The sequence below is a fragment of the Mus musculus genome, chromosome 2, assembly GCF_000001635.26.
Source record: "Mus musculus strain C57BL/6J chromosome 2, GRCm38.p6 C57BL/6J".
Classification (NCBI taxonomy): domain Eukaryota; kingdom Metazoa; phylum Chordata; class Mammalia; order Rodentia; family Muridae; genus Mus; species Mus musculus.
This window is the reverse complement of record NC_000068.7, coordinates 120049596-120071390: the sequence shown is the minus strand read 5'-3', so window position 1 is coordinate 120071390 and position 21795 is coordinate 120049596. Positions and strand designations below refer to the sequence as shown.

General features: G+C 54.1%; 1 protein-coding gene and 1 long non-coding RNA gene across 3 annotated transcripts in view; one reads left to right on the top strand and one right to left on the bottom strand.

Moving 5' to 3' along the window:
• Sptbn5 (spectrin beta, non-erythrocytic 5) overlaps positions 1-21795 on the top strand; it is a 47421-nt gene that overhangs the window by 17523 nt on the left and 8103 nt on the right. The window contains exons 19-55 of one of the 2 annotated variants that reach the window (NM_001370938.1): positions 817-1104; positions 2003-2243; positions 2368-2507; positions 2647-2746; positions 3309-3479; positions 3780-3944; positions 4320-4534; positions 4826-5012; positions 5244-5444; positions 5658-5774; positions 6819-6964; positions 7330-7465; positions 7642-7787; positions 8600-8714; positions 8797-8907; positions 9125-9307; positions 9599-9799; positions 9957-10106; positions 10534-10638; positions 10959-11126; positions 11603-11752; positions 11844-12035; positions 12247-12327; positions 13886-14001; positions 14092-14206; positions 14916-15029; positions 15165-15283; positions 15480-15645; positions 15831-16019; positions 16288-16365; positions 16890-17062; positions 19534-19624; positions 19717-19863; positions 20558-20695; positions 20786-21042; positions 21143-21329; positions 21555-21767. In NM_001370938.1, the coding sequence (NP_001357867.1) occupies positions 817-1104; positions 2003-2243; positions 2368-2507; positions 2647-2746; positions 3309-3479; positions 3780-3944; positions 4320-4534; positions 4826-5012; positions 5244-5444; positions 5658-5774; positions 6819-6964; positions 7330-7465; positions 7642-7787; positions 8600-8714; positions 8797-8907; positions 9125-9307; positions 9599-9799; positions 9957-10106; positions 10534-10638; positions 10959-11126; positions 11603-11752; positions 11844-12035; positions 12247-12327; positions 13886-14001; positions 14092-14206; positions 14916-15029; positions 15165-15283; positions 15480-15645; positions 15831-16019; positions 16288-16365; positions 16890-17062; positions 19534-19624; positions 19717-19863; positions 20558-20695; positions 20786-21042; positions 21143-21329; positions 21555-21767 (5812 nt within the window). Of the gene's footprint in view, positions 1-816; positions 1105-2002; positions 2244-2367; positions 2508-2646; positions 2747-3308; positions 3480-3779; positions 3945-4319; positions 4535-4825; positions 5013-5243; positions 5445-5657; positions 5775-6818; positions 6965-7329; positions 7466-7641; positions 7788-8599; positions 8715-8796; positions 8908-9124; positions 9308-9598; positions 9800-9956; positions 10107-10533; positions 10639-10958; positions 11127-11602; positions 11753-11843; positions 12036-12246; positions 12328-13885; positions 14002-14091; positions 14207-14915; positions 15030-15164; positions 15287-15479; positions 15646-15830; positions 16020-16287; positions 16366-16889; positions 17063-19533; positions 19625-19716; positions 19864-20557; positions 20696-20785; positions 21043-21142; positions 21330-21554; positions 21768-21795 lie in introns of both variants that reach the window. The other variant, XM_030251931.1, reaches the window with a different exon arrangement.
• On the bottom strand, positions 424-20840 carry Gm52559. The gene is made up of 4 exons (XR_003954056.1): positions 20770-20840; positions 2956-3076; positions 1921-2117; positions 424-1090 (listed from the first exon to the last, which is right to left on the bottom strand). It is a non-coding gene; the product is annotated as a predicted gene, 52559 (long non-coding RNA).

Here is a 21795-nt window from a genome sequence, read left to right as displayed (position 1 = left end):
GCACTGACTGCTCTTCCAGGGGTCCTGAGTTCAATTCCCAGCAACCACATGGTGGCTCACAACCATCTGTAATGGGATCTGATGCCCTCTTCTGGTGTGTCCGAAGACAGCTATAGTATACTCACATAAGATAAATAAATAAATCTTTAAAAAACTAAAATGAGGAAGGGCACAGGAACTGGGATGGGAGATGGCCAAGATAGGCTATTGAAAGGGTGTGGGCAGCCGCCAGAGACTGTTGATGTGAGAACGTGCTCTCATGACCCGGACCAGCAGGTCATTCTTCCCTAACAAGCCTCAAATGGGAGGGCCCAGGAGGTGAGATGATAAAGGAGACATAAAAGCCAGGGCTGGGCTTTGCACAAGCTTCCATGTGCCAAGCAGATTTATGAAGAAGTACAGTGTCTTATATGCTATGTGCAGGGGGAGAATGGCCAAGGTCTTTAGAAAGCTAAATCAGACAATGCTGGCAAGAGAACACAGGATACCCCAGACACTGCTCTCTTAGGACTGATAACCACAGCTTTTCAGAGGGGAAAGACAGGTTCCCAGGAACTGAAACCTTAACTCATTCAAGGCCCAGGCCCCAATCTGGACCTTGCAAGGTCTACCGCTGGGCAAGGACGCAACCTCTGTCCTTTCATTAGGACCCCTGAGAAAGCCTTGGATGGGGTCTGGCTTCTGACACTCAGAGAAAGGGAGAGCCTTATGCCTGTGCAACGTCTAGCTAGGGGAGGGGTGGACTTTCAGAGTTGTCACCACTTTCCCAAGAGACACAGGCCTGGGGCACTGACTGTTGCGGTTAAAATCCCGCAGGGTGATGGAGTCAGGCTCCCCAGAGAGCAGGCTGCTTTGGGAGCAGGTCCTGATGCTGCAGTCACTGCTAAAGCAAGCGCAAGGGCAGGTGGCCCGGCAGATCCAGGTCCAGACTGTGGCTCGGGTTCAGCGAGGCATCCTCCAGGAGAGCCAGAAGCTGCTGCTGTGGGCAGAGGACATCCAGGCTCAGCTGTGCAGCAAAGAGGAGCGGCAGGTTGAGGCTTCAGCCCTGCGGCCGCTGAGGAGGCATGGAACCCTACAGGAGGAGACCTGCCTGTGGGAAGAGAGGTCAGGACAGATCTGAGGTTTTCAAGTTCATAAAAGGAAGGCCAAAGCAATGTGGTTTCCAGGGTCATGAGTCAGACCGGTATCTAGCATAGTACAGCAGGCAGGTTTGCAGGAGATATCCAAGCCTGCGTCAGGCAACCTGCATACTTTAGGAAAGGCCTCCGGACACTGAGCTGCCAGAGAGGCTCTCAGTTCTAGCCCAGCTACCATCCTACAGGGAAGATGATAATGTCCCCCCAAGTCTAGCTTCCCATTCTGACCAGTACATTTACTGGCCTCCACAGTCAGAGGGCCCAGGACCCACCAGTGGACTAAGATGGCTACCCCCTCACTTCCTTCAGAAGTGATGTGCAGCTCTGTGAGCAAACACAGCCACCATGTACAACCCCCAGGCTCTGCCGTCTCCAAGGAGCCTGACGGGTATCAAGTGGGCCCTGAGAAACAAGCATCTGCCCCCCATCTGTCACATACACCGAGCCACTTTAGGATTGCAGCAGCTTAGAGGAAGTGCTGGCTTTTCCTGCCTCCCACGGCCATGCATGCCACCTGTTTCCAGAATGTGGGGGCAGCATCTATCCTAAAGGGCACCTGTTCTGCTGGGTCAAAGGGTCCAGCAACCCTGACAGCAGGCGTGTGTGGATTGAGGGATCTGAGCTGTGTTTGTCCCAGCATGCCACTAGCCATCTACTTAGGGAGGGTGTGACATGGGTCGTGAGCACTTTGCTGAGCCTGTTGCATTCCGTCTTATTCATAGGCCAGGGCACAGCTGTCCTAGAGAAAGTGAGCCGATAGGACTGGTCAGCCAGTTAGCCTCACTTCAGGGCTCTGCGATGAAGGACTGAAGCGGCCATGAGAAGGGATGGGTGTGGTTTGATGCTCTGTCTGTTGCTTTTCTCAGGCTGCAGCAGCTGGAGGCTCAGGGTCAGCCGGTGGCAGTCTCAGACTCTCCACAGTCCCAGGAGGTGGCCAGCGCTCTAAGGCTCCTAGGCCAGCACAGCCAGCAGCTGAAGGCTCTGTGGGAGCAGAGACAGCAGAAGTTTTGGGAGGGGCTGGAGCTGCAGGGGTTTGGCCAAGAAGTAGATGATTTCATGGCCACCTGTGCCAGCCATGAGGCCTTACTGCAGCTGGACAACCTTGGGGTAACGTTCGGGAAGTAGAAATGAAGTGTCACCCTACTGCCCCTAGAGGGAGCTGGGCCTCCTTGGGTCCAGAAGATGGGCAGGAAGGCCCTGAGGATGGGCTGACCTCAGGTCTCTGTACCAGGAGGACATAAGGGAGGCCCAGAGCCTGCTGCAGCAGCACCAGGGTTTGGGGTGGCTCCGCAGCACCCTGGGATCACGGGCAGAGGCCCTCCGTGCACGCGGTGAGAAGCTGCTTCTGAGCCATCCAGCTGCCGTGAGCAAGTGAGCCTGCTGCATCTCTTAGCGCCTGGGCGGGCCACTGCTGTCTAAGGCTGGGGGACTGGGGGCGCAGGGTTCGCTTGGGCTGGGGGAGGGGGGCACTCAGAGCAGAGAAGAGCCCTCTCCTCTTCCCACACTCCAGGATCAGAGAGCTGCTGCACAGTGCCCAGGCCCAGTGGACCAGGGTCCAAGAGAGGAGTGAGCAGAGAAGGGTCCAGCTGCTGGCTTCCCTCCAATTGCAGGTGACTGCCTGCTCTGCAGGAGACAGACATCCCCAGCAGCACTGAGGCAGTGTGATCCTGTTTACAGAGCTCTGTCCCCAGCCTTGAAGCACAGCTCTTGGCTGTTTCCATAAGGAAGCCACAGCTGTGGTCACTGTGCTCCTCAGAGAAGGGCTCCTTGACTAACACCTGCCCACCCCCCCACCACCCCCCTTTATCCTACTACATACCTGCCCTCATGGTCTGGCATGCCAGGGTTTTCATGGGTGAAGGGAAACAGCCTCAGACCTTAACACTGATGCGTGTTCAGGAGCTAGTGTGACTCTCTAGCCAGGCCAGGCCTTCAAGAACCTATTTAGATTAAGAGAGCCACACTCAATCTGGTGTCATCTGTCAGAGTAGCACCTGACCGGCATTTCTACTTTTTGGGCACAATATCCTTGCCCCATTTGGGGATCAGAACAATCCAAGCTCTACCCCCTTCCCCTGTACCCGAGAATTGGCTCTGGATCTCGTTTTCCCCACAGAGCCCTGTCCTTAGGTCCTGGGTTCTGAGACCCCCTCTCTCCTGGTTCTTGGGCAGGAATGGAAGCAGGCTGAAGAAGGCCTAATGCTGTGGATGGAGGAGAAGTGGCCCAGGGTGGCTGATGAGCGCTCCCAAGCAGGAAGCAACATTCTGCAGAAACTCAAGTGGCGCAAAATAACTAAGAGTGAGCTATTAGCCTCTCGGAGGTACATGGAAGAGCTACAGCAGGTGAGGATGCTGGACAGGGGTAAGGCCCTCTTGTCTTCAGATCCCCAACACATACTGCCCTGCCTATTTCTATGGAGCACAGTCACTGAAGGAAGGGTCCCCTCTGCCTCCTGCACTTAGCTGGGTGTCCCCCTAGATAGACACTCAAATCAGCTCCAAAAGCTGCCACCATTTCAGGCAGCTAGTGGAAAGCTGTTGTAGCCAGCAACCTGCCTCCTGCCCCCTGGGTACAGTAGGCTGTGGCTGGTGCTGTCCTAGCAGCTCATCAAAAAGTGGCCTGGACCTTTGTCTCCATTCCAGGCTGGGAAAGAACTGTTGCATAGCAACCCATATGCACAGGAGGACATACAGGACAGACTTCAAAGCCTTAATCACAAATGGGAAGAGTTGAACCACAAGATGGAAGATCGAGGGGATAGGCTGCCTCAGACCAGACAGCAGGACCAGCTCCTAGAACTAATACAGGTCCCTGGGGAATGTGGGGTGGGGGTGGGAACACAAGGAGGAAGGCCAGGATTTGGCTGGGACAGGATGGGATTGGGCAGAACAGAAAGGGCCGGAGAGACTGTCCTCATGAAGTCCTGTACAGAGCTCTGGCCAAGAGAAGGCTAAGGTGCAGTAGGCCACCACAGGAGTGGCTTTTGTGTGTCTAGAGTGTGATTATCACGACTCAAGTTGCCCAGAGAAGATGTATAATTGGTTTGCACACTAGCAGTTGGCAGGACCTGATGGCTCTGTGGTGAATCTGAGGCTGGGAACTCTGTAGACTCAGAGCCCCCGGCAGGGTTGCCTGCTGAGCTGCAGGGAAAGGTGAATACAGTCTCTTGTCACCTGCCCCAGGATGTCCAGGAGACAATGGAGCATCTGGAGGGAGCCCTGCAGAGCACAGAAACCGGGCAGGACCTGTGCTCCAGCCGGAGGCTGCAGAGACAGCATTGCAAGCTAGAGGACAAGAGCCAGGCACTGGCCAGCAAGATGGATGCCCTCATCTCTCAGACCCACAATGCATTCACTTCCTGGACCATCCTGGAGGAGAGCCAGAAGTGTCACCAGAGGTGGCTATGCCATCTTCACCCTCCACACACGCCTTGTGAACCTAAGGACTGAGTGGCACCTAGGGGACCTAGGCATCCACTCTCTCCCTTCTGAGTGGGAGTGCCAGGACAGAGTTAGGCGTCCTAAGCAGGACATTGCACCACGAAGGCCCAATGCTGCTTCTCTGTCTGCAGAGGTTTCCCTCTGTTCCCCGGCCTTGTTCCTCATGGGTCCCTGGTGGGGATAAGGAAAAGACCATGACCTGGTCTTGGCTCCTTCTCCATCCTATTTATCTTCTCTCCTTCTACCAGGTTCAAGTCCCTGCAGAGCAAGCTAGCCACCCAACACCAGCAACTGCAGGCCTCAGTTGAGCTGTATGAATTTAATCTCCTTAGCAACCTGGAGCTCACATGGGCAGCTGAGCACATGCCCAATGCCGCTCTCAACTGCCCTGCCCAGTGCTGGCATGATGCCCACAGCCTTCAACGAAAGCACAAGGTAGTAGCACCATGTATATTCTGCCACGCCCCCAACATCTCATTCCCTGACCTTTGAAGACCCCTGCCACCACTCAGGGTGTCCTGGCCTCTAAATTGTTCTCCTTGGGTGTCCTGATTTCCAAATCCACTTTTCTCCAGGTATCCTTATTGTAGTGATCTAGAACTAGAGACACTCTGTGGTCCTAATCTGGACATCTGTGGCTAAGAGACTCCCATTGTTCTGTGGCAGATGCTCCAGGCTGAGGTGAAAGGTCATGTAAGGCACATGTACAGGGTGCTAAGTTCTGGTCAGCGTCTAGCAGCCTCTGGGCACCCTCGAGCTCAGCATATCGTGGAACAGTGCCAGAAGCTAGAAAGCCACTGGGCAGGACTGGAGCAGGCGTGTGAAGAACGTGCACACTGCCTGCAACAGGCTGTCACTGTCCAGCAGGTAGGAGATCAAGAGGATGGAGTCTGCAGAATAGCGGACCAGCTATGGGAGAGAGGGCTCGTGGGAACTTCAGGGAGGGAGGCCTGTGATGGAAGCCCTGGGCTAAGACTCCCATAAGTGCCCAGAGGCTTCTCGCAGGCTGCTGGTCACCAGGATGGGCGATGAAGGGTCCCAGGTAAGATCAACAGGGCAAGTCACTGTCATTCATCGCAGTACTTTCTGAACGTGTCAGAGATGGAGACCTGGGTGGAGGAAAAGCGGCCTCTGGCAAGCAGTCAGGACTACGGCAGTAATGAGGAAGCTACCAGTGGGCTCATTAGGAAACACCAGGTACTGTGTCCTGATCATCTCCACACGGGTGACAGTGGGCCAGGAGGAGGTCTGCGACACTCTGAAGGGCACATTCTACGTCTTGAAACACAGAACCCTGCTCTTTCCTTCTTATCCCCATCCGCCACCCACCCAATTCCCGATTCGCCCTCCTCCCTGAACACCTGCTGCCAGTACAGCCCAGCCTTGTGACTCAGGAGTGTATCACCATCTGGAGCCTGATTCGCATTCGTGTCTCTATGAAGACTTGGGGTGCCTCTGTCTCTTCGTTTCATCTCTTCTGAGCCCTTTCCTACTCCTCAGTCACGTGCTCCAGGCCACCCCATGTCCTTCATAGGTGTCCTTCTCTGAGGCTCTAAACCTCATCCATTCTGTTAACCCAATTGCCATCCTAAAACCCACCCCCTCCCACACGCTTCCCTGGTAAGGAGGAGGGAGGGAGGAAGGCCAGAGCACACTCCTAGAACCAACAGGCTCCACAGCCTCTGCTCCGGGTGTTCCTGCCTCTTGTCATGGAAATCTCCTGGATATGTTCCTGTGTGCCTCAGTGGTCACTGTTTTGGGGTGTCTTGTGGCTGGGGACTTTCAGTGAGCTATTCCCAGGGGGGGGGTATGTCTGCAGGCTTGGCCAAATGCAGCTTCCGTGTGCCGGGCATGCAGACAGGCTTGCTCAGCTTAGTCCATCTTTACATGTTGTGTTGGGGTCCAACATGATGCCTCCTGAACCTCCCCATCCTTGTCCCAAGCTTCCCGCCATTGACTATTTCCTGCTAAGTAGTGAGACCCCTAGGGGTGGAGAGCATATCTTCATTTTGTAAAACAGTAAACCTAAGTGGGTAATGGGCGGATGGGTGAAGCTAAGTGGATGAACACGGATGAGTGGGTAGATGGAGGAGTACACTGGTAACTGAATGAGTGGAGAGGTAGAGAGATAAGCCTGGGAGTTGTTGAATGAACACTTTGGGGGGATGAATGCGTAGGTTGTGTTGGGGGTAGATGTGAGAGAGATGAAGGACCACCCTGCCTGTGTTCTGACCCTGGCAGATGCTCCAGCAGGAGGTAGCTCTTTATTGGAGCTCCATGGAAGATCTCGAGCAGAGGTTCCAGACCCTTGCTGAATTTGAGGCCCCTGAGCGGTTGGGTGTGGTACGGGAGAAGTTGCAGGCACTACGGAAGCTGGCAGACGAACGGTGAGAGACATTGTGGACCCCTCATCAGTGGGTACAGGGACCCTAACCACAGCTGACTGTTCCCTGCCATGGCCCTATGTTGGTGGGAACCAGGCCTTTAGGGTTGCACCAGGAGAAGGCTGAGTCTTTGCTGTGTGCTACTCGCCCCTCTAGAAGATCTTCAGCAAAAGCCCCCTTAGCAGGACCCTTGAGTCAGCTCTCTATTTCTTGCCAATGTCCTCTGCCCCCTACTCTGGCCTTCTTATGTCTTCTCCCCAAGTCACAGGCTTGGGCAAGGATCATGAATAACTCCATCCTTCAGCCTTAGGACCACAAGGGAATGAGCAGGTAGCTAACATCTGGCAAACCCCTGGCTGTCACCACAGGGGGCAGGAGCTGGAGGGGACCCTGAGACTACATGAGTTCATGAGAGAAGCTGAGGACCTGCAGAGCTGGCTGTCCAGCAGGAAGCAGGTGGCCAGAGGAGGGGACACCTTTGGAGAGGACCATGAGCACGTGCTGGTGAGGGGCTGGCAGCAGGGAAGACACACGATGCTGGATGGTGGGGGCTAGTCCTGATGGGCTGGGTGGAGAAGGCATAGTGAAGTCATGGACTATGCCTCCGGGTGGAGTGTGCTGGCGTTGTGGCCACATGAGGCTACACTATTGCTGAGTACATTGTCTGCTCCCCTCCTTAGCAACTCTGCACTGAGTTTACAAAGTTTCAGTACCAGGTTGAAACTGGTGCCCAGCGAGTGGAAACCTGTCGACTGCTGGCAGAGAGCCTACAAGAGCGTGGGCACAGTGCTGCCCCCAAGGCTCACCAGAGGCAGCAGGATATACAGTGAGTGAGACGGCCTGCAGGGGCCTGGGTTTTGAGGAAAATGCTGGCCCAATGTCTTGGGGGTTAACACCCTGAGGTGGCACACTCTGAGGGTCACAGGGCCCTGCTTGCTCAGAGCTAGAGAGGGAGTGGTCCCTGAGATGCCAGGCCTCCGAAGGCTGTGGTCTGTGGTGGAATATAAGGCTGAGGACACCACTCAGATATTCCCAGCCCCCAAGACACTTTTCCAATTACTGCCTCCCAGGGCCTGGAGGAGGAGCTATGGATGGAAACTCCCTGAGCTGAAAAGGAGGCCTCCCCGTGAGCTCAGAGCTCACAGCCTCCATGCTCACAGCTCTCCCCTGCATTAGTCCTAGGTGTCCACCCACCTGCTCAGGGCCCTTCTCTAGCCCGTGAGCCTAAGGAAAGGTCAGGGTGCTCTCATAACCTCAGCATCAAGTCTGGCTTGGAGGAAACCTTTTTGTTGTTTTGTTTTTCGAGCCAGGGTTTCTCTGTGCCGTCCTGGCTGTCCTAGAACTCACTCTGTAGACCAGGCTGGCCTAGAACTCAGAAATCCATCTGCTTCTGCCTCCCAAGTGCTGGGATTACAGGCGTGCGCCACCAATGCCCGGCCTGGAGAAAGCCTTTGAGCCTGGGCAAAGCATGTAAGGGAGCAACGATTGTAGGAAAGGAGAGCCAGAAGCAAAAGACTCAAAGGGGAAGCCCCATTCGGGAGCGTTGAGGAAATCCATGACTTCCACCCAGAGAGGAAGGGGCTGATCAGACCACGAAGGGAAGGCAGGCTGATCCAGAGCTGTTCTTCTGCATGGTAGGGCTTCCTGGTCTGAACTGTGCCAGTTGACCCAGGCCCGAAGCCGTCTGCTCAATGACGCCGAAATCACTCTTAGAGTCCACGGAGACCTTCTGGAAGTCCTTACCCAGATTCAGGTATGAACTCGGAGAGGAGGTGGATCCCCAGACTCAGGGCCCCCCTTCCTTTCTGCCCTGCTCTGACCCTTTTCTACCCTAGGAGAAAGCCACAAGCCTCCCTAACGATGTGGCCCAGGACCTGTGTGGGGTAGAGAACCAGCTCCAGAGACATGAGAGGCTGGAACGCGAGTTGGCAGGCATGGAGCAGCAGGTCAGCAGGATGCTAGCCCTGCCTCATAGGCCCTCGCAGGCCCTCGCTGGCCGCCAGCCTGGCCCGTTTGTTCTTCCCGTTGGGCCTGTCATGCATGGCAGAGCTCTGCCCAAGAAGTTCTGGGATTGACTCCTCAGAGCAGGACCATAGCTCAGGATGCTCAGGTCCTTCTGTCTCTGTGAAGAAACAACTGTCCTCTCCTACCCTTCCCTGCTAGGTGCAGGAACTGATGAAGGCTGGAGGCAGAGTGCAGGAGCTGTGTCCAGGAACTCAGGCCCTTGCCGCTGTCCAGCAAAAGCAGCAAGCTGTGACCCAAGCTTGGGAGGCCCTCCAGCTGCGCATGGAGCAGCGCAAGGCTCAATTGGAACGAGGATATCTCCTGGTCCGGTTCCACACAGCGGTGAGGGCTTTCTTCCCTTGGGAGGGGTGCATGTGTGTACAGATGTGCACATGCACCGAGGCCCCCCCATTCTGGAGGGAAAATGTATCGGAAGGGGCAAGAGCAAGGGTCCGTGGCCCTGGGAGGGCTGGGATGGATGGTGGCAGAGAAACCAAGTGACAGGGACGTGTAGTCTTGCCACAAGCCCTGAGTCAGACAGCTTGATGTCTCTATATACGCACGGGTTCAGGCTGGCTGCAGTTGTTTGTCATCAGCCTCCTCTCAACGGCTCCTCTTGTCTTCTGGGGTCAGGTGAGGGACTATACCTCCTGGGCGGCCAGCGTGCATCAGGAGCTACAGATGGAGGAGGCCTCCTGGGAACCCCACAGCCTTTTGCTCAGGCTCAGAGCCCATCAATGGCTGTGGGCAGAACTGAAAGCCAAGGAGGAGCTGCAGCAACGGGCCACTAAGATGGGCCAGCAAGCTCTGCTGGCAGCAGGAACACCCGCTAAGGTGGGCATTTCCCCAAGCTCCCAGCCTACCCTGCCCTCCCTTAGGCTGCCTCCTTCCCACCCCCACCCCCTGTTGCTTCCATCAGTCTCTCCTCAAAGGTTTCTCTTGGGATCTATTAGTGCCCCTCCTCCACCCCGGCTTCCCACATCATCTTCAGGTCCAGGATGGGCTTCGAACCCTACAGGAGGAACGCGACCAAGTGTTCCAGGCCTGGGCACTCAAGCAAGAGAAGCTGCAGGCCATGCTTCAAGAACAGCACCTCCTCAGGCAATGCGGCCACCTAGTGGAGGTCCTCACAGCCCAGGAGGCAGGTCTTGCAGCCACAGCCACAGCCCTAATATTCCCTATCCTGATCCTCTTCCCTGCCTGACTGCTCCTCCCTTTCCTCCGGGGTCTTTGGCTTTTTTTTTTTTTTTTTGGACATGGAGCAAAAGGCTATGGGTGAGTCCTCCCGGGTGACTAGTGTAGATCACTAGGGTACCATGATGGTCTCTACTAGCACACCCAGGCCAGAGCTAACACTGCTTTTCCCCATGCAGCTGAGACCCATGGAGTTAAATAGATTGCACATAACCTCCACTTTGTCTTGCTGGCCTCCAACCTGGGCTCCAGTTCCTTTTACTGCTCCCATGCTTGCGTGCGTGTTCAGATCAGCGCTACTCAGGCCCCAGGGGTGTTGTCTCGGCTGTGCTGGCAGCCCTCAGAGCCTCTGACCTTTCCGTGGACTGATCTAGGCATTCCTAAAAGCCAGTGGCCTGGGGAGCTCAGTGGAAGAAGTGGAGCAGTTGATCCGAAAGCACGTGATCTTCCAGAAAGTGCTAGCTCTCCAGGACAAGAAGGTGACAGGCCTGAACATAGTTGCTGATGGGGGAGTGAGTCTTCAAGAAGGGTGTCGGTGGCTGGGGGTATGCTCAGAAACAGCACTGATTTGTCCGTAGAACTAGGGATAGAATTGTACATATGGCTCAAGAAAAGACTCAGGCTGGGGAGGTTCACACTGCAGGGACCCCTGGGGAGCATTTACTTATTCTCAGGTCACTGAAAGAAGATCAGTTTTGGCTATTTTCAGGGCCATTAGCCAGCCCTTAACCATGCAGAACTAAGGGAAAGTCGATAGTCAGGTTGCCAGAGTAGACCAGCAGGCTGTGTCTGTCCACAGGAGTCGGCTCTGAATGAGCAGCTAAAGACGATTTCAAGCCCTAAGGGGCAGAACCTGTTTTGCCACATGTTGGAGCACCGGGCTCAAGTGAAGGAACTGGCAGAGAGCCGGGGCCAGGCTCTGCACACCTCCCTGATGATAGGCAACTTTGTCAGGGCAGCAACCCAGGTCAGAGGACCATTCCCTGTCCATTGCCTATTACGTTGTACAGTTTGAGGTGACATTCACACCATAACACTGTAACAACATAACAACATAACACCATAAATGGCATTCCAAGGGCCAGGCTGGAGCCCAGAATATTTGATTGGCAGCCCCTTGGGCTAAGACTCATGTTTACCGAGCAGTAGCAGAGCCAAGACAAAGAAGAGCTATAGGCAGGGGAACACAGCTGTATGGGTTCCTGGAGCAAGGGGCTCACACCTCTGAAATGGACTCTCATTCAAGTTCCTGGCTCAGCCTGGCCAGAAGCATGGCTTCCGGAGCTAGAATGGTGGTTCTTGTTTATTAGATACTGCCAGCCCTGCCCTTGAGGCCAGTAGCCCACCCCCTGGAGTTTTCTGGTGGGGAGAAAGGGATGAAGGGGAAGGGGAGGCACTTCAGGATGGAGCATCATCATAGGATCTGTGCCCTACCCCCAACAGGCTGAGGACTGGATCCAGCAGCGGGTCCAGCAACTGAGAGCCTGGAGCCCTCTTGGGAATCTAAAGGATTATCTGAAGCACCTGAGGAAACACCAGGCCTTCAGGGCTGAGGTCCAGGCTCAGGAGCAGATCTTGACCTCTGTTGCCAAGGTGACTGCAGCCTCAGCCCAGCCTACTCCAAAGCACTGATGGTTGAGGTAAGAAGAAAGGTGCTGAGTGTGCCCTTACTCCTGTCTCCCAGCAAGGCGAAGAGCTCCTCAGTCAGAGCCACCCTCAAGCTGGAGAGGTCTCCCAGAGGCTGGAGGCCCTGCGGGACCTCTGGGAGAAGCTGAGGCAGGCAGTGACCCTGCAGGGCCAGGCCCTAGAGAACAGATACAACTTCCAGGAGTTCCTGCAGAGAGTGGACCTAGCAGAGACCTGGATCCAGGAGAAGGTGGGGGCTCCTCTGGATAGGGAATTTGGGGTCTGGGGACAAGAGCTAAAGAATTGGGTGGGAAAGAGCAAGGTCTTCGGTACTCTGGCTCTGTGATGGTAGTAGTCTTGGTGGGAGATCGCAAGCATCCATGTTTCCTTACCCTGCCCCAGCTACAGGCCAAGTGGCTAGATAGAGCTAAGCCTTACCTCCCCACCTTTGGCCTCCACAGGAGAGGATGGTGAACAGCTGTGACATTGGCCTGAACCTTGAGCACTGCCTGCAGCTCTGCAGACAAGTCCGCAGGTTACAGGTCAGAGGCTCTGCGAGGGAGGGGTTGACTTAGTGTCTCCCATTGGGAAATCTGTCTGGAGGTTCAAGCTCAACTTTGCACTACTTGGATGCACTTAGGCAAGCGAGCTCATCTGGCCAGTCCTTAATTTCATCATCTCTAAATGGGTATCATGCCTTTCTCAGCAGTGAGGGAGTGCCCGTGTGTGGTGACAGTCAAATGATTCCACACCTGTAATAGAATTATGTCTCTCATGGAAATCTTGGTAGTCTGGTTTCAATGTTATGATAAGAAGCAGGGAGTTAGTTAATGGGGCCCCTGAACAATTTTGCAACTTTCTGAACGCATTCAAAATTGCAATCATAACACTATTTCAAAATTTCTTTAAAAGAAAGAGCCTATGCCAGGGTGTGGTAGTTAATGCCGTCTTCAGTGTGAGTGGTTCAGTATCTCCTATCTCCTCCCCCACACCATCCACCAAATATACCAGGAATCTGTTTCTCTGTAGTATAGAGGGGGCAACTGGCAAATATGCCTGTAATCAGGTGTTGAAGACGATGTGCTAACCCACCCGATACAGGTGTGTGGGACTTTAGTAAAGGCTGTAGTCTTAGCTCCAACACATCCTTAGCTGGTGGTGGTACTTCTCAGATGTCAAACCAGATGGTACAGCAAGAAGGGACGCCCTGGGCCTGACCTGCCGTGAGTGAGCTCTGTGATTGCCGAGCCCTGCCGTGCTCCCGGAGCATCTCTCTGATGAGCCAGTCCATAGAAAAGGGCTTTTGAGTTATAGATGCTACAAATGTAGGGAGCTGGAGGCCTCTGATCCACCCTGTTGGGGCTCCCCTCTGCCTGAGGACATGGAAGCCTGCCTTGTGTCCAAGCTCCATGTTTAACTCTAAACACCACTGAGTCTGTGTCCACCTGCTCCCTTCTACCCAGTCCTCACCTGAGAGACTCAAAGGTTGTGGGTTCCGGGCTGGTCTTCCTCACTGTAGCTGAGAGGGGTGTCCTCCAGCACCTGTCACTTCAGAGGAAAGTTGACTCTTATTCCCCAAATGTGCTGCAGTTCCTAAAATTCCTTCTTGGTGAGGAGACATAAACAATATCTACCCCTTCTCCCAAGGCCCTAACAACAAGTCAAGACACGAGACAAAGTTTACTGCTGTGGGGTTTGCTGGGGCTCCATACAGAGCATAACACAGGAGCGTGGGTGCTCCTCCCCACAGCAGAAGAGCCTAACCCAGGAGGGATGAGAGCGATGGTGGAGCCCTCTTCCATACCCTTCTCAGGTGGATACACTCTAGCTTCTTCTCTAAGCCTTGTACAATTAAGCCTATTACATACAACAGATGGAATGGAGCACCTGAGTCAGGTGGGGGTCCTGTGACCCTCCCACCCTTCCAGAGGGAGTATAAAATTATCAACAAACCCAGATGGGCTAATCTCCAACAAGAGGCACAGCTGAGTGCCCCAAGATTGTGGTTGCTTTCCCAAGGGAGCAGTCACAAGAGCTATGCCAAGACGAGGCCTTGAACCGGCAGTGCTAGTAGCATCCTCATCTTTACCTTCCCTATAGGTCACAGTGGATGATGCCCACATCAAGGGAATCAAAAACTTGTCACTGCAGCTCAAGAACCAGGGCCCTGAGGAATCCGAGACCATCTGCCAGCGGCAAAACCAGCTCAACAATAGGCCAGTCTTAGCCGGGGGAGGACAGTGGGGCTGGGAGAGGGGCCAAGTGCCACCTCAGGCTGCAAGGTTCATCCCCCATCCTTTGGTCAGGTGGAAGACTTTCCATGGCAACCTGCTCCTCTATCAGCAGCGGCTTGAAGCAGCCCTGGAGATACATAGATTGTCCAGGGAACTGGATGACGTTATTGAGCGGCTCAGGGAGAAGGTAGGTAGTGAAAAGTCCCCTTGTGCACTGAGTTTGGAGTAGCATTGCCTGGAGTGTTCCATGGCCCCTGGCCCACCTTTGCTTTACAGCTGTATCCCACCAGGAGTCCTCCAGGGAGTCTGATGAGGAGTATACTATAGAACCCCTGCCCCCCAGCTCCCAGGAGTCCTCCAGGGAGTCTGCTGAGGAGACTTCTGCAGCCCCTAAGCCACTCACCCTGCCTCTTTCTATCCCAGATGTGTGATGGGTCTGGAGGCCAGAGCACGCCCTGTTTTTCCAGGACCCTAAGCAAGTCTAAAGCCCATAAGAGGCTTGGCCCAGTGGGTTGGTCCCACAGGAATGCAGGTGGACTGCAGCTGTGACAGTGTAGTTAAGACCTATGTGGCCCGAGAATCCTAAGTGGCACGGCCTCCTCCTCCACTGGATCTTTCTCTCAGAGCTAGCTCAGGCCTCTGAGATCCCTCCCCAGAGGGACTGGAGTCAGAGACAAAATGCCAAGAAGTGCCACACACAGGTCGTACTGGAGGCAAGTACAGACCCAAAGCTCTAAAACGCCGCTGGTCAAGTCCAGGCCGCTGCTCCAGTCCCTCTGAGGCAGCAGGAAGGGATTCATGTAGAGTGCTTGCGTTCTACCCTGCCACCCTAGATAACCAGGCTTCTGCAGTGAGGGGGAAGCTGAAGCTAAGGCAGCCTCCTCACTCTCTCCCAGGAATCCCTGATCTGGGCCCCAGAGGGCACTGAAGATTTGGAGAATGTGCAGAGGCTATCATGGAGACAGAAAGTGCTGCAGCAGGAGATGGGCCTCATCCAGACCCAGGTGGAGGTGTGCAGTTGGGGGCTGCAGATCCTGGGCACATCCTTAGGGGGGCCCTGGTGGATTCCTGAGAGTCATGCTAAGACACCCACCCCCTCAGCCGAAGCCCCTGCTGCCTACAGCTTCTGACCTTTCTCCCTACAGTCTCTTGAAGGTAGGATTGGCCGGCTCTGCAAGGAAAGTCCCGAGGTTGCCCACAGCCTCAGACATAAGCAGCAAGAAATGATGGACAGCTGGTGGAAGGTCTGGAGCAAAGCCCAGAAGTGGTACGAGCCCGTGGGCCTCCCTCTGGTTCCCGGCTCACACGCTTGCGTTTGGCCCCTACTTTCTCCAGAGTTTCTGTATCATTTACCAATTAATTCCCATCCCATAGACCTTCTGTGCCGAGGGGATTAAAGGGCGCTGGGCATGAGGGAAAGGGGACTCATGAGCCTAGAACTTACTAATGAGTGCTGTGAGCAGGAGGGAGTTGCTGGATGTGGGCCATGAAGTTCAGAAACTCCAGACCCTGCTGCAGGATCTGCAGGACTGGGCCCGGGGACTACAGGCTGAGATGGCCACACAGGGCACCCCCTGCAGCCCTGTGAGAATCCAGTACATGTTGGAAGAGTACCGGGCATACAAGGTGAGCCACAGTCCTGAGGTGCGAGGCCTTTCAAATGTCACCCCTCACTACCCCACCCCTTCCTCTGACCCCTGCTAGAACCTTTCTCTGTCTCTTGGCCAACCTTGTCCTTTTCCATTGTCCCCTTCCTGCTGGACTTCTGGTAGACCTCAGCCCACAGGGAACTGATCTCAGGCCTATTACAGGTTGAGCTGGACATCCGAACAGAGAGCCTTAACCTGGTCCAAAGCATGGGGCAGCGGCTGCTTGCATCTGGCTACCCACAGGCCTCTGAGATTCACCAGACCCTGGCCGCTGTAGAGCAGGGGTTGAGTAGCTTGCGGGAATCCTGGCAGGGCCGGCAACAGCAGCTACAGCAGGCCTTGGAGCAGCAGGTAGGCCCCATGCCAGCTTCCAGCCTACCCTGCTATCAGGGCCTGTGATGTCCCCACAGCTCTGGTCAAAGCCAAAGCTGAAAAGACTGCCTTGAGTATTGCTGCCAGTCTGCCTGTGCCTGTATCACGGAGCCAGGCCTCAGGTTCTCCAACCTGAACCACCAAAAAGGTCACAGACACACTAGGTAATCCCTGGGCAGAGAAGGTCACAGACACACCCAGATAGTCCGTAGCCCTCTTCTGAATTTCTCTTGTCTTTTTTCATCAGCTGTTTCTGGGCTCTGTGGAAAAGGCGGAACGCTGGCTTGACAGTGAAGAGGCCTCCCTGGCTAGTGAGGGAGTGGCGGTAGGTGTCCAAGAGGAGCAGGAAGGACAGATAAGACCAATCGCTAGCCAGAACAGCAAGCTCTCTGGGTCAAGGTCTTTCCCACTGCTGAGCAGTTATCATCAGTCCTAAGTACTTCTTGTACCCTTGGATAGCGTCCACAGAGTGTGTCCTAGGAGCCAAGGGAATGGGCTTAGAGCCCAGCTGGTTGTTCCCTCTGATCTCTTTCCTACCCCTCTCCTTGCCTCTGCCTTCCTTCCAACATCACCCTAACTCCAGTAACAGATATGTGTAACTCACAGGGACTTGGGAGAATAATGAGTAAGACAGAGATCTTACTCAGAGCATAGAGGTGAGAGGGCAGTACTCAACCTGCCCTGAGAATGGATACTAGCCATAGTTAGCCTTGTGGGGTTTAAATAATACCCACTTTGTAGAGAACAACCATTTTGTAGAAAGGGTTTGTTAGGCTGGCTCTAGAGGGAAACAGTTCAGGGTGGAGTGGAGTCAGCCCTATAGTTAGCATGGGTCTCCGCTTCCACCAGGACCCCTTGGTCACTGTGGAGACCCTTCTGTCAAAGCTCAAGAGGCATGAGCAGGGCCTGAAGGCCCAGGCCGAAAAGATCCGTGCATTGGAGGCCACAGCCCACAGCCTGCACCAGGGTGGACACTCTGAGGCGCGTAGCATCCTGGACAGATGCCAGGCCCTGCTCCTGAGGTACCCATGGCTCTGGGATGGCGGGAGCTGGGGGGAGCTAGTGTGGACATCCATCTCAGGCTCTTCCTTTCCGGCTCTCAACTTCTTGGCCCAACTCCATGCCTCTTCCAAAGTCTAGGGGTCAGGTGCTGGTGGTGTGTGAGCTTGCTATCCATCAGACAACATATGGCGTCCACTTCCTTCTTTATCCCAGCTTGATCCTGTAAGGAGCTCACACTAGGAAGCCAAGTGGAAGTGATTTAATGACAGGAAGGGACAGGACCACAGTCCTGAGTCTCTCTACTACCTAATGGGTGGGGCCTGAAGCAAATTCCTTTCTCCTAGTTAAGTCTTTGTTGTTGTTGTTGTTGTTATTGTTGTTGGGTTTTTCGAGGCAGGGTTTCTCTGTGTAGCCCTGGCTGTCCTGGAACTCACTTTGTAGACCAGGCTGGTCTCGAACTCAGAAATCCGCCTGCCTCTGCCTCCTGAGTGCTGGGATTAAAGGTGTGCGCCACCACACCCGGCTTTCCTAATAAAGTCTGTCTCTGAGGGCTGTAGTATCTTAGCACGGTTCCTGTCCCTCCCAAGTAGGCTGAAGATCCCTTATGCAACAGAAGCTCAACCATAGATCTGCATGGCATGCCCATTTTATGACACTAGCCTTGCCTTCTCCCTCATAACAGCTCCTCCTGCACAGCTGCCCTAGCCCCCACCCCCAGCATGTAGACCAAGGCAGATACAGCCAAAAGCCATGACTAGACTGGCTGAGGCTACCCTCCCGATTCTGTGGCTCCTTGGGATAGTGCTCTAGCAGGCCCAGTATATCTCCTCTCATTTGTCTGTCTCTCTGTTTATATCTTGTGAGTGTAGGCACTTTGCCTGGATGTGTGTCTGTATATCATGTGCTTGCCTGATACCTATAGAGGCTGTGACTACAGTTATAAATGATTGTGAACTTCCATGTGGGTGCTGGGAATAGAACCCAGGCCCTCTGGTTCTGCCGAGCCACCTCTCAGGCCCCAGTGTTCTTCATTATTTCAGGTGAACTTCCTGGGTACTCATGGAGGGCTGAGTAGACACACGACAAGTGAGTTTGCCAGCTCTGACACCTTAAGTGAGACCTGATGGGCAGTCAGCCCCAGCATGGTGTCATTGATCTTTCCCCCATGCAGGCTTGTGTCACTTCAGTGGAACTTCTGGTTCCCCCAACTCCATGCCCCTTGGTGTAGGTGTTAACACCAGTGAGGGGAAACCACTCATGAGGAACTGATTGGTTCAGGGTGTATATCTGCAATATGTAAATTAATACCTAATATAGTTTGTATATAGCAAATATTTTAAATGTGTTAAATATTAAAATGTGGTATGTGTGTGCATGTGCGCATGTGTATGTGAAAGACTTGCTGACATCACACCAATGTGTAATCAAAACCATGGCTCGCACACACCTGTAATCTGAGCACTTGCTGAGGGTGCGGGAGGATCAAGAGCTTTGAGGCTAGCTTGGGCTACATAGAAAGTTTTATGTCTAGCTGAGCTGCACAGTGAGACCATGTCTTAAAAAGAAATGGGGTGGGGTTGTTATGACGGCATAGCAGGTGGGAGCATTTGTCAGGTAAGCTGCAATGCTGGAATCAATGGCAGAAGGGGACAATCAGTTCCTGAAAGTCGTCCTCTGACCTCCATATGCACTCTGTGGTTACACACGCATGCTCACACATATGTGTACACACACACTAATTAAATAAAATGTAAAAATAGCATAAAAAATTAAAACCATTCTAGTGGCTCAGGCCTGTAATCCCAGCTACTTGGGAAACTGAGGCAGGAAGAGCGCCAGGCTTGCTCGGGCTAGGGAGTAAATTTAAGGTCTACCTGGGCAAGTCAGCAAGACCCTGCCTCACAAAAAGGGGGCTTGGGTGCAGCTCAGTGTTAGAACACTAGTGCGTGTGGCGTCTGGGGGGTCAGTTACTGACACATTTCTGTAAGGTGCTCAGATGCTATATTAGTCTGGATTACTATATCAAAGTGCGGCAGGCTAGATGACGTAAACAATAGACATTATCTTCTCACAGTTTGAGAGGCAGGAAGGTCAAGATCAAGGTGTTAGAAGGGTCTCTTTGGATTATAGGCTTCCCCTATGTTCTTGCATGGTCATCCCTTTGAGTGTGTCCTGCCTTAACCTCCTTGTACAAGAACACCTGTCCTGTCCTCTCAGGTTACGGCTGACCTATCTCCAAACACACTTGTGTCCTCAGATAGTGGGCTATGCCATGAACATAAGTGATAGCAATATGGGGAGGAAACATATGTGTCTTTGGTTCACAGAAAACCTCAGCTCCAGGTCATTGTGATATGGATCATGAAAGGCTGTGCTGCACATACGGGGGCGGGTGGGGTGGGGGAGGTAGGTAATGAAGGAGGGAGGGGGAGGGAAGAAACTCTCCAGTCCTGGTGGTTGAGCCTGGGGGTCCATGAGACTCTTCTTGCAGGACAGAGGCACTCACAGAGCAAGCGAGGGCCCGGGGACACCAGCTGGAGGAGCTGCGGAAGCTTCGGACATTTTTGCAGGATTCCAATGAGGTTCCCTTCACTTGGGCTGAGAGGGTTGTGGGGGCTCACCTTCCTCGGGGGCTCTCCAGAGGTTAGAGAAAGCAAAGATTTCCCTGTGTCAGGTAACTGCATGGCTGAGGGAGAAGAGCCTGGCGGCTCTGGATGAGGGCCAGCAGGACCCAGCCACGATGCAAACACAGTTGCAGAAGCAGCAGAATTTCCAGGCTGAGCTGGACGCCAGTGTTCACCAACAGCAGGAGGTCCAGATGGTGAGGTTCCAGGGGTCCTGGGGGCCACAGCCCAGCCCCCAGCATCCCTGCAGCTGGCTTTGAATCATAGTATTGATAACCAGTGTCTGTCTCATGCTTCCTGTGTGCAGGCACTGTGCTAGGTAACAGTTGATAATTACAGAAAATATATCGAAACATCTGGAGCTCAAGATGTCAAAATAGAGTATCGTTTTTTTTAACATTTCTTTTCTAACTGGAAAGGAATCCTGACCCGAGGCTGATTATTCGTGCTATCAAACTTTGTTTAGTAGTTTGTGCTAGGCTAGGTTACCTCATTTGAGCAATAATCATTGCTACTCCATTGCATGGAAGACAAACAGATTAAGGAACTTGTGAGGCTGGGTGTTAGGGCACATGCCCATAATGTTAGCACTGGTAACAGCATGGTAAGTTAGATGGAGCCTGGTGTGGTGTGGGTCATCCCAGCACTGGGGATCACAGACAGTGCTGGGGAGCAAGTCTGAGCTAGCTTGGGCAGTGTGGGGAGAGCCTGTTTCAAAAAAAGATGGGGATGGGGGATGGGGGAGGAAGGGTTAGACCCTGGGAAGAAAGAAGGAATGGAGATCTGCCCCACATCACAGTCAGCTTGAAGAGACTGCAGCTGTGGGGCTGCTCATTCACACCATGGTACCAGCATCCTCAGGCCAGAGTGTGTGTCCCATGTATGGTGTAGGAGGGGCAGAAGCTGCTACAAGGGGGCCACCCGGCCTCAGAGACCATCCGGGGGCAACTGGAAGAATTAGGAGGCCTCTGGGATGAGCTGCAGACCAACTGCCAGAGGAAGATGGCCAGACTACAGGGGGCCCTCAAGGTGAGGTGATAGGTTATAAAGCAACTCACCAGGCAGGACTCTGGGACTCGGCATCCCCACTCCCTTACGCATACCTGTGTTCTGTCCTAGGTCCTGCATCTGCAGAGAATGCTGAAGGAACTGGAGAAGTGGCTGGAGCACATGGAAGCAGAGCTGAGAGTCCCTGTCAGAAGCCAGGCGCTGCCTAGAGTGGGCGAACTCCTGGGAGCCCAGGAGGAGCTGGAAGCAGCCATGGACAGGCAGGCCAAGGAAGTGCAAGAGTTGCAGGGCCAGTCCCAAGCCTGCCTCCAGGAAGGCCACTGCCTCGCCAAAGATGTGGAAGAGCAAGCCCGGCAGCTGCTTCAGAGGTAGAGTGCCCAGGTGCCTGGTTTGATACCTTGTCTTCCTTTGCCTGCTTCCTTGGAAGAAAACTAGTTTCAACACTGGCCCACTCTGGTTGTCTTTCAGGTTTCAGAGCCTTCGGGAGCCCCTACAAGAGCGCAGGGCATCCCTGGAAGCCCAAAGGCTCCTCTTACAGTTCTTCAGGGATGCTGATGAGGAAATGGCCTGGGTGCAGGAGAAGCTGCCCTCAGCCACAGCCCAGGACTACGGCCAGAGCCTTAACACTGTGCGCCACCTGCAGGAGAAACACCAGGTGCTGGCCCATGCTGGGAGACTGGGGAAGGGCAGCCTCAGAGGGGATGGAGGCTCATGGTCCAAGGACAGGGCACTGTGGACCAGCACAGCCTCTGCTTTGAGGAACACCTATTTTCTTTGGAAATCCTGGGATGGAAATTCCTTGTAAGTCTGTAGGGTCCAATGAATCATCAGGGCGTGGGTTCCTCGGTTTCCTACATCCCTGGCTCTTCCTCCTTTGCAGAATTTGGAGAATGAGATCCATAGCCACAAGGCTCTGAGCCAGGTGGTGACAGGTACAGGGCACAAGCTCATACAGGCAGGGCACTTTGCCACTGAAGAGGTGGCCGCCCGGGTGCAGCAGCTGGAGGTGGCTCTAAACCGCTTAGAGACAGAGGCCGCACAGAGGAGGAGGAGACTGCAGCAGGCCCTGGAGGCCCAGCAGACTTTGGTGGAGGTGAGGGGGATGCTGTGGGATGAGGAGA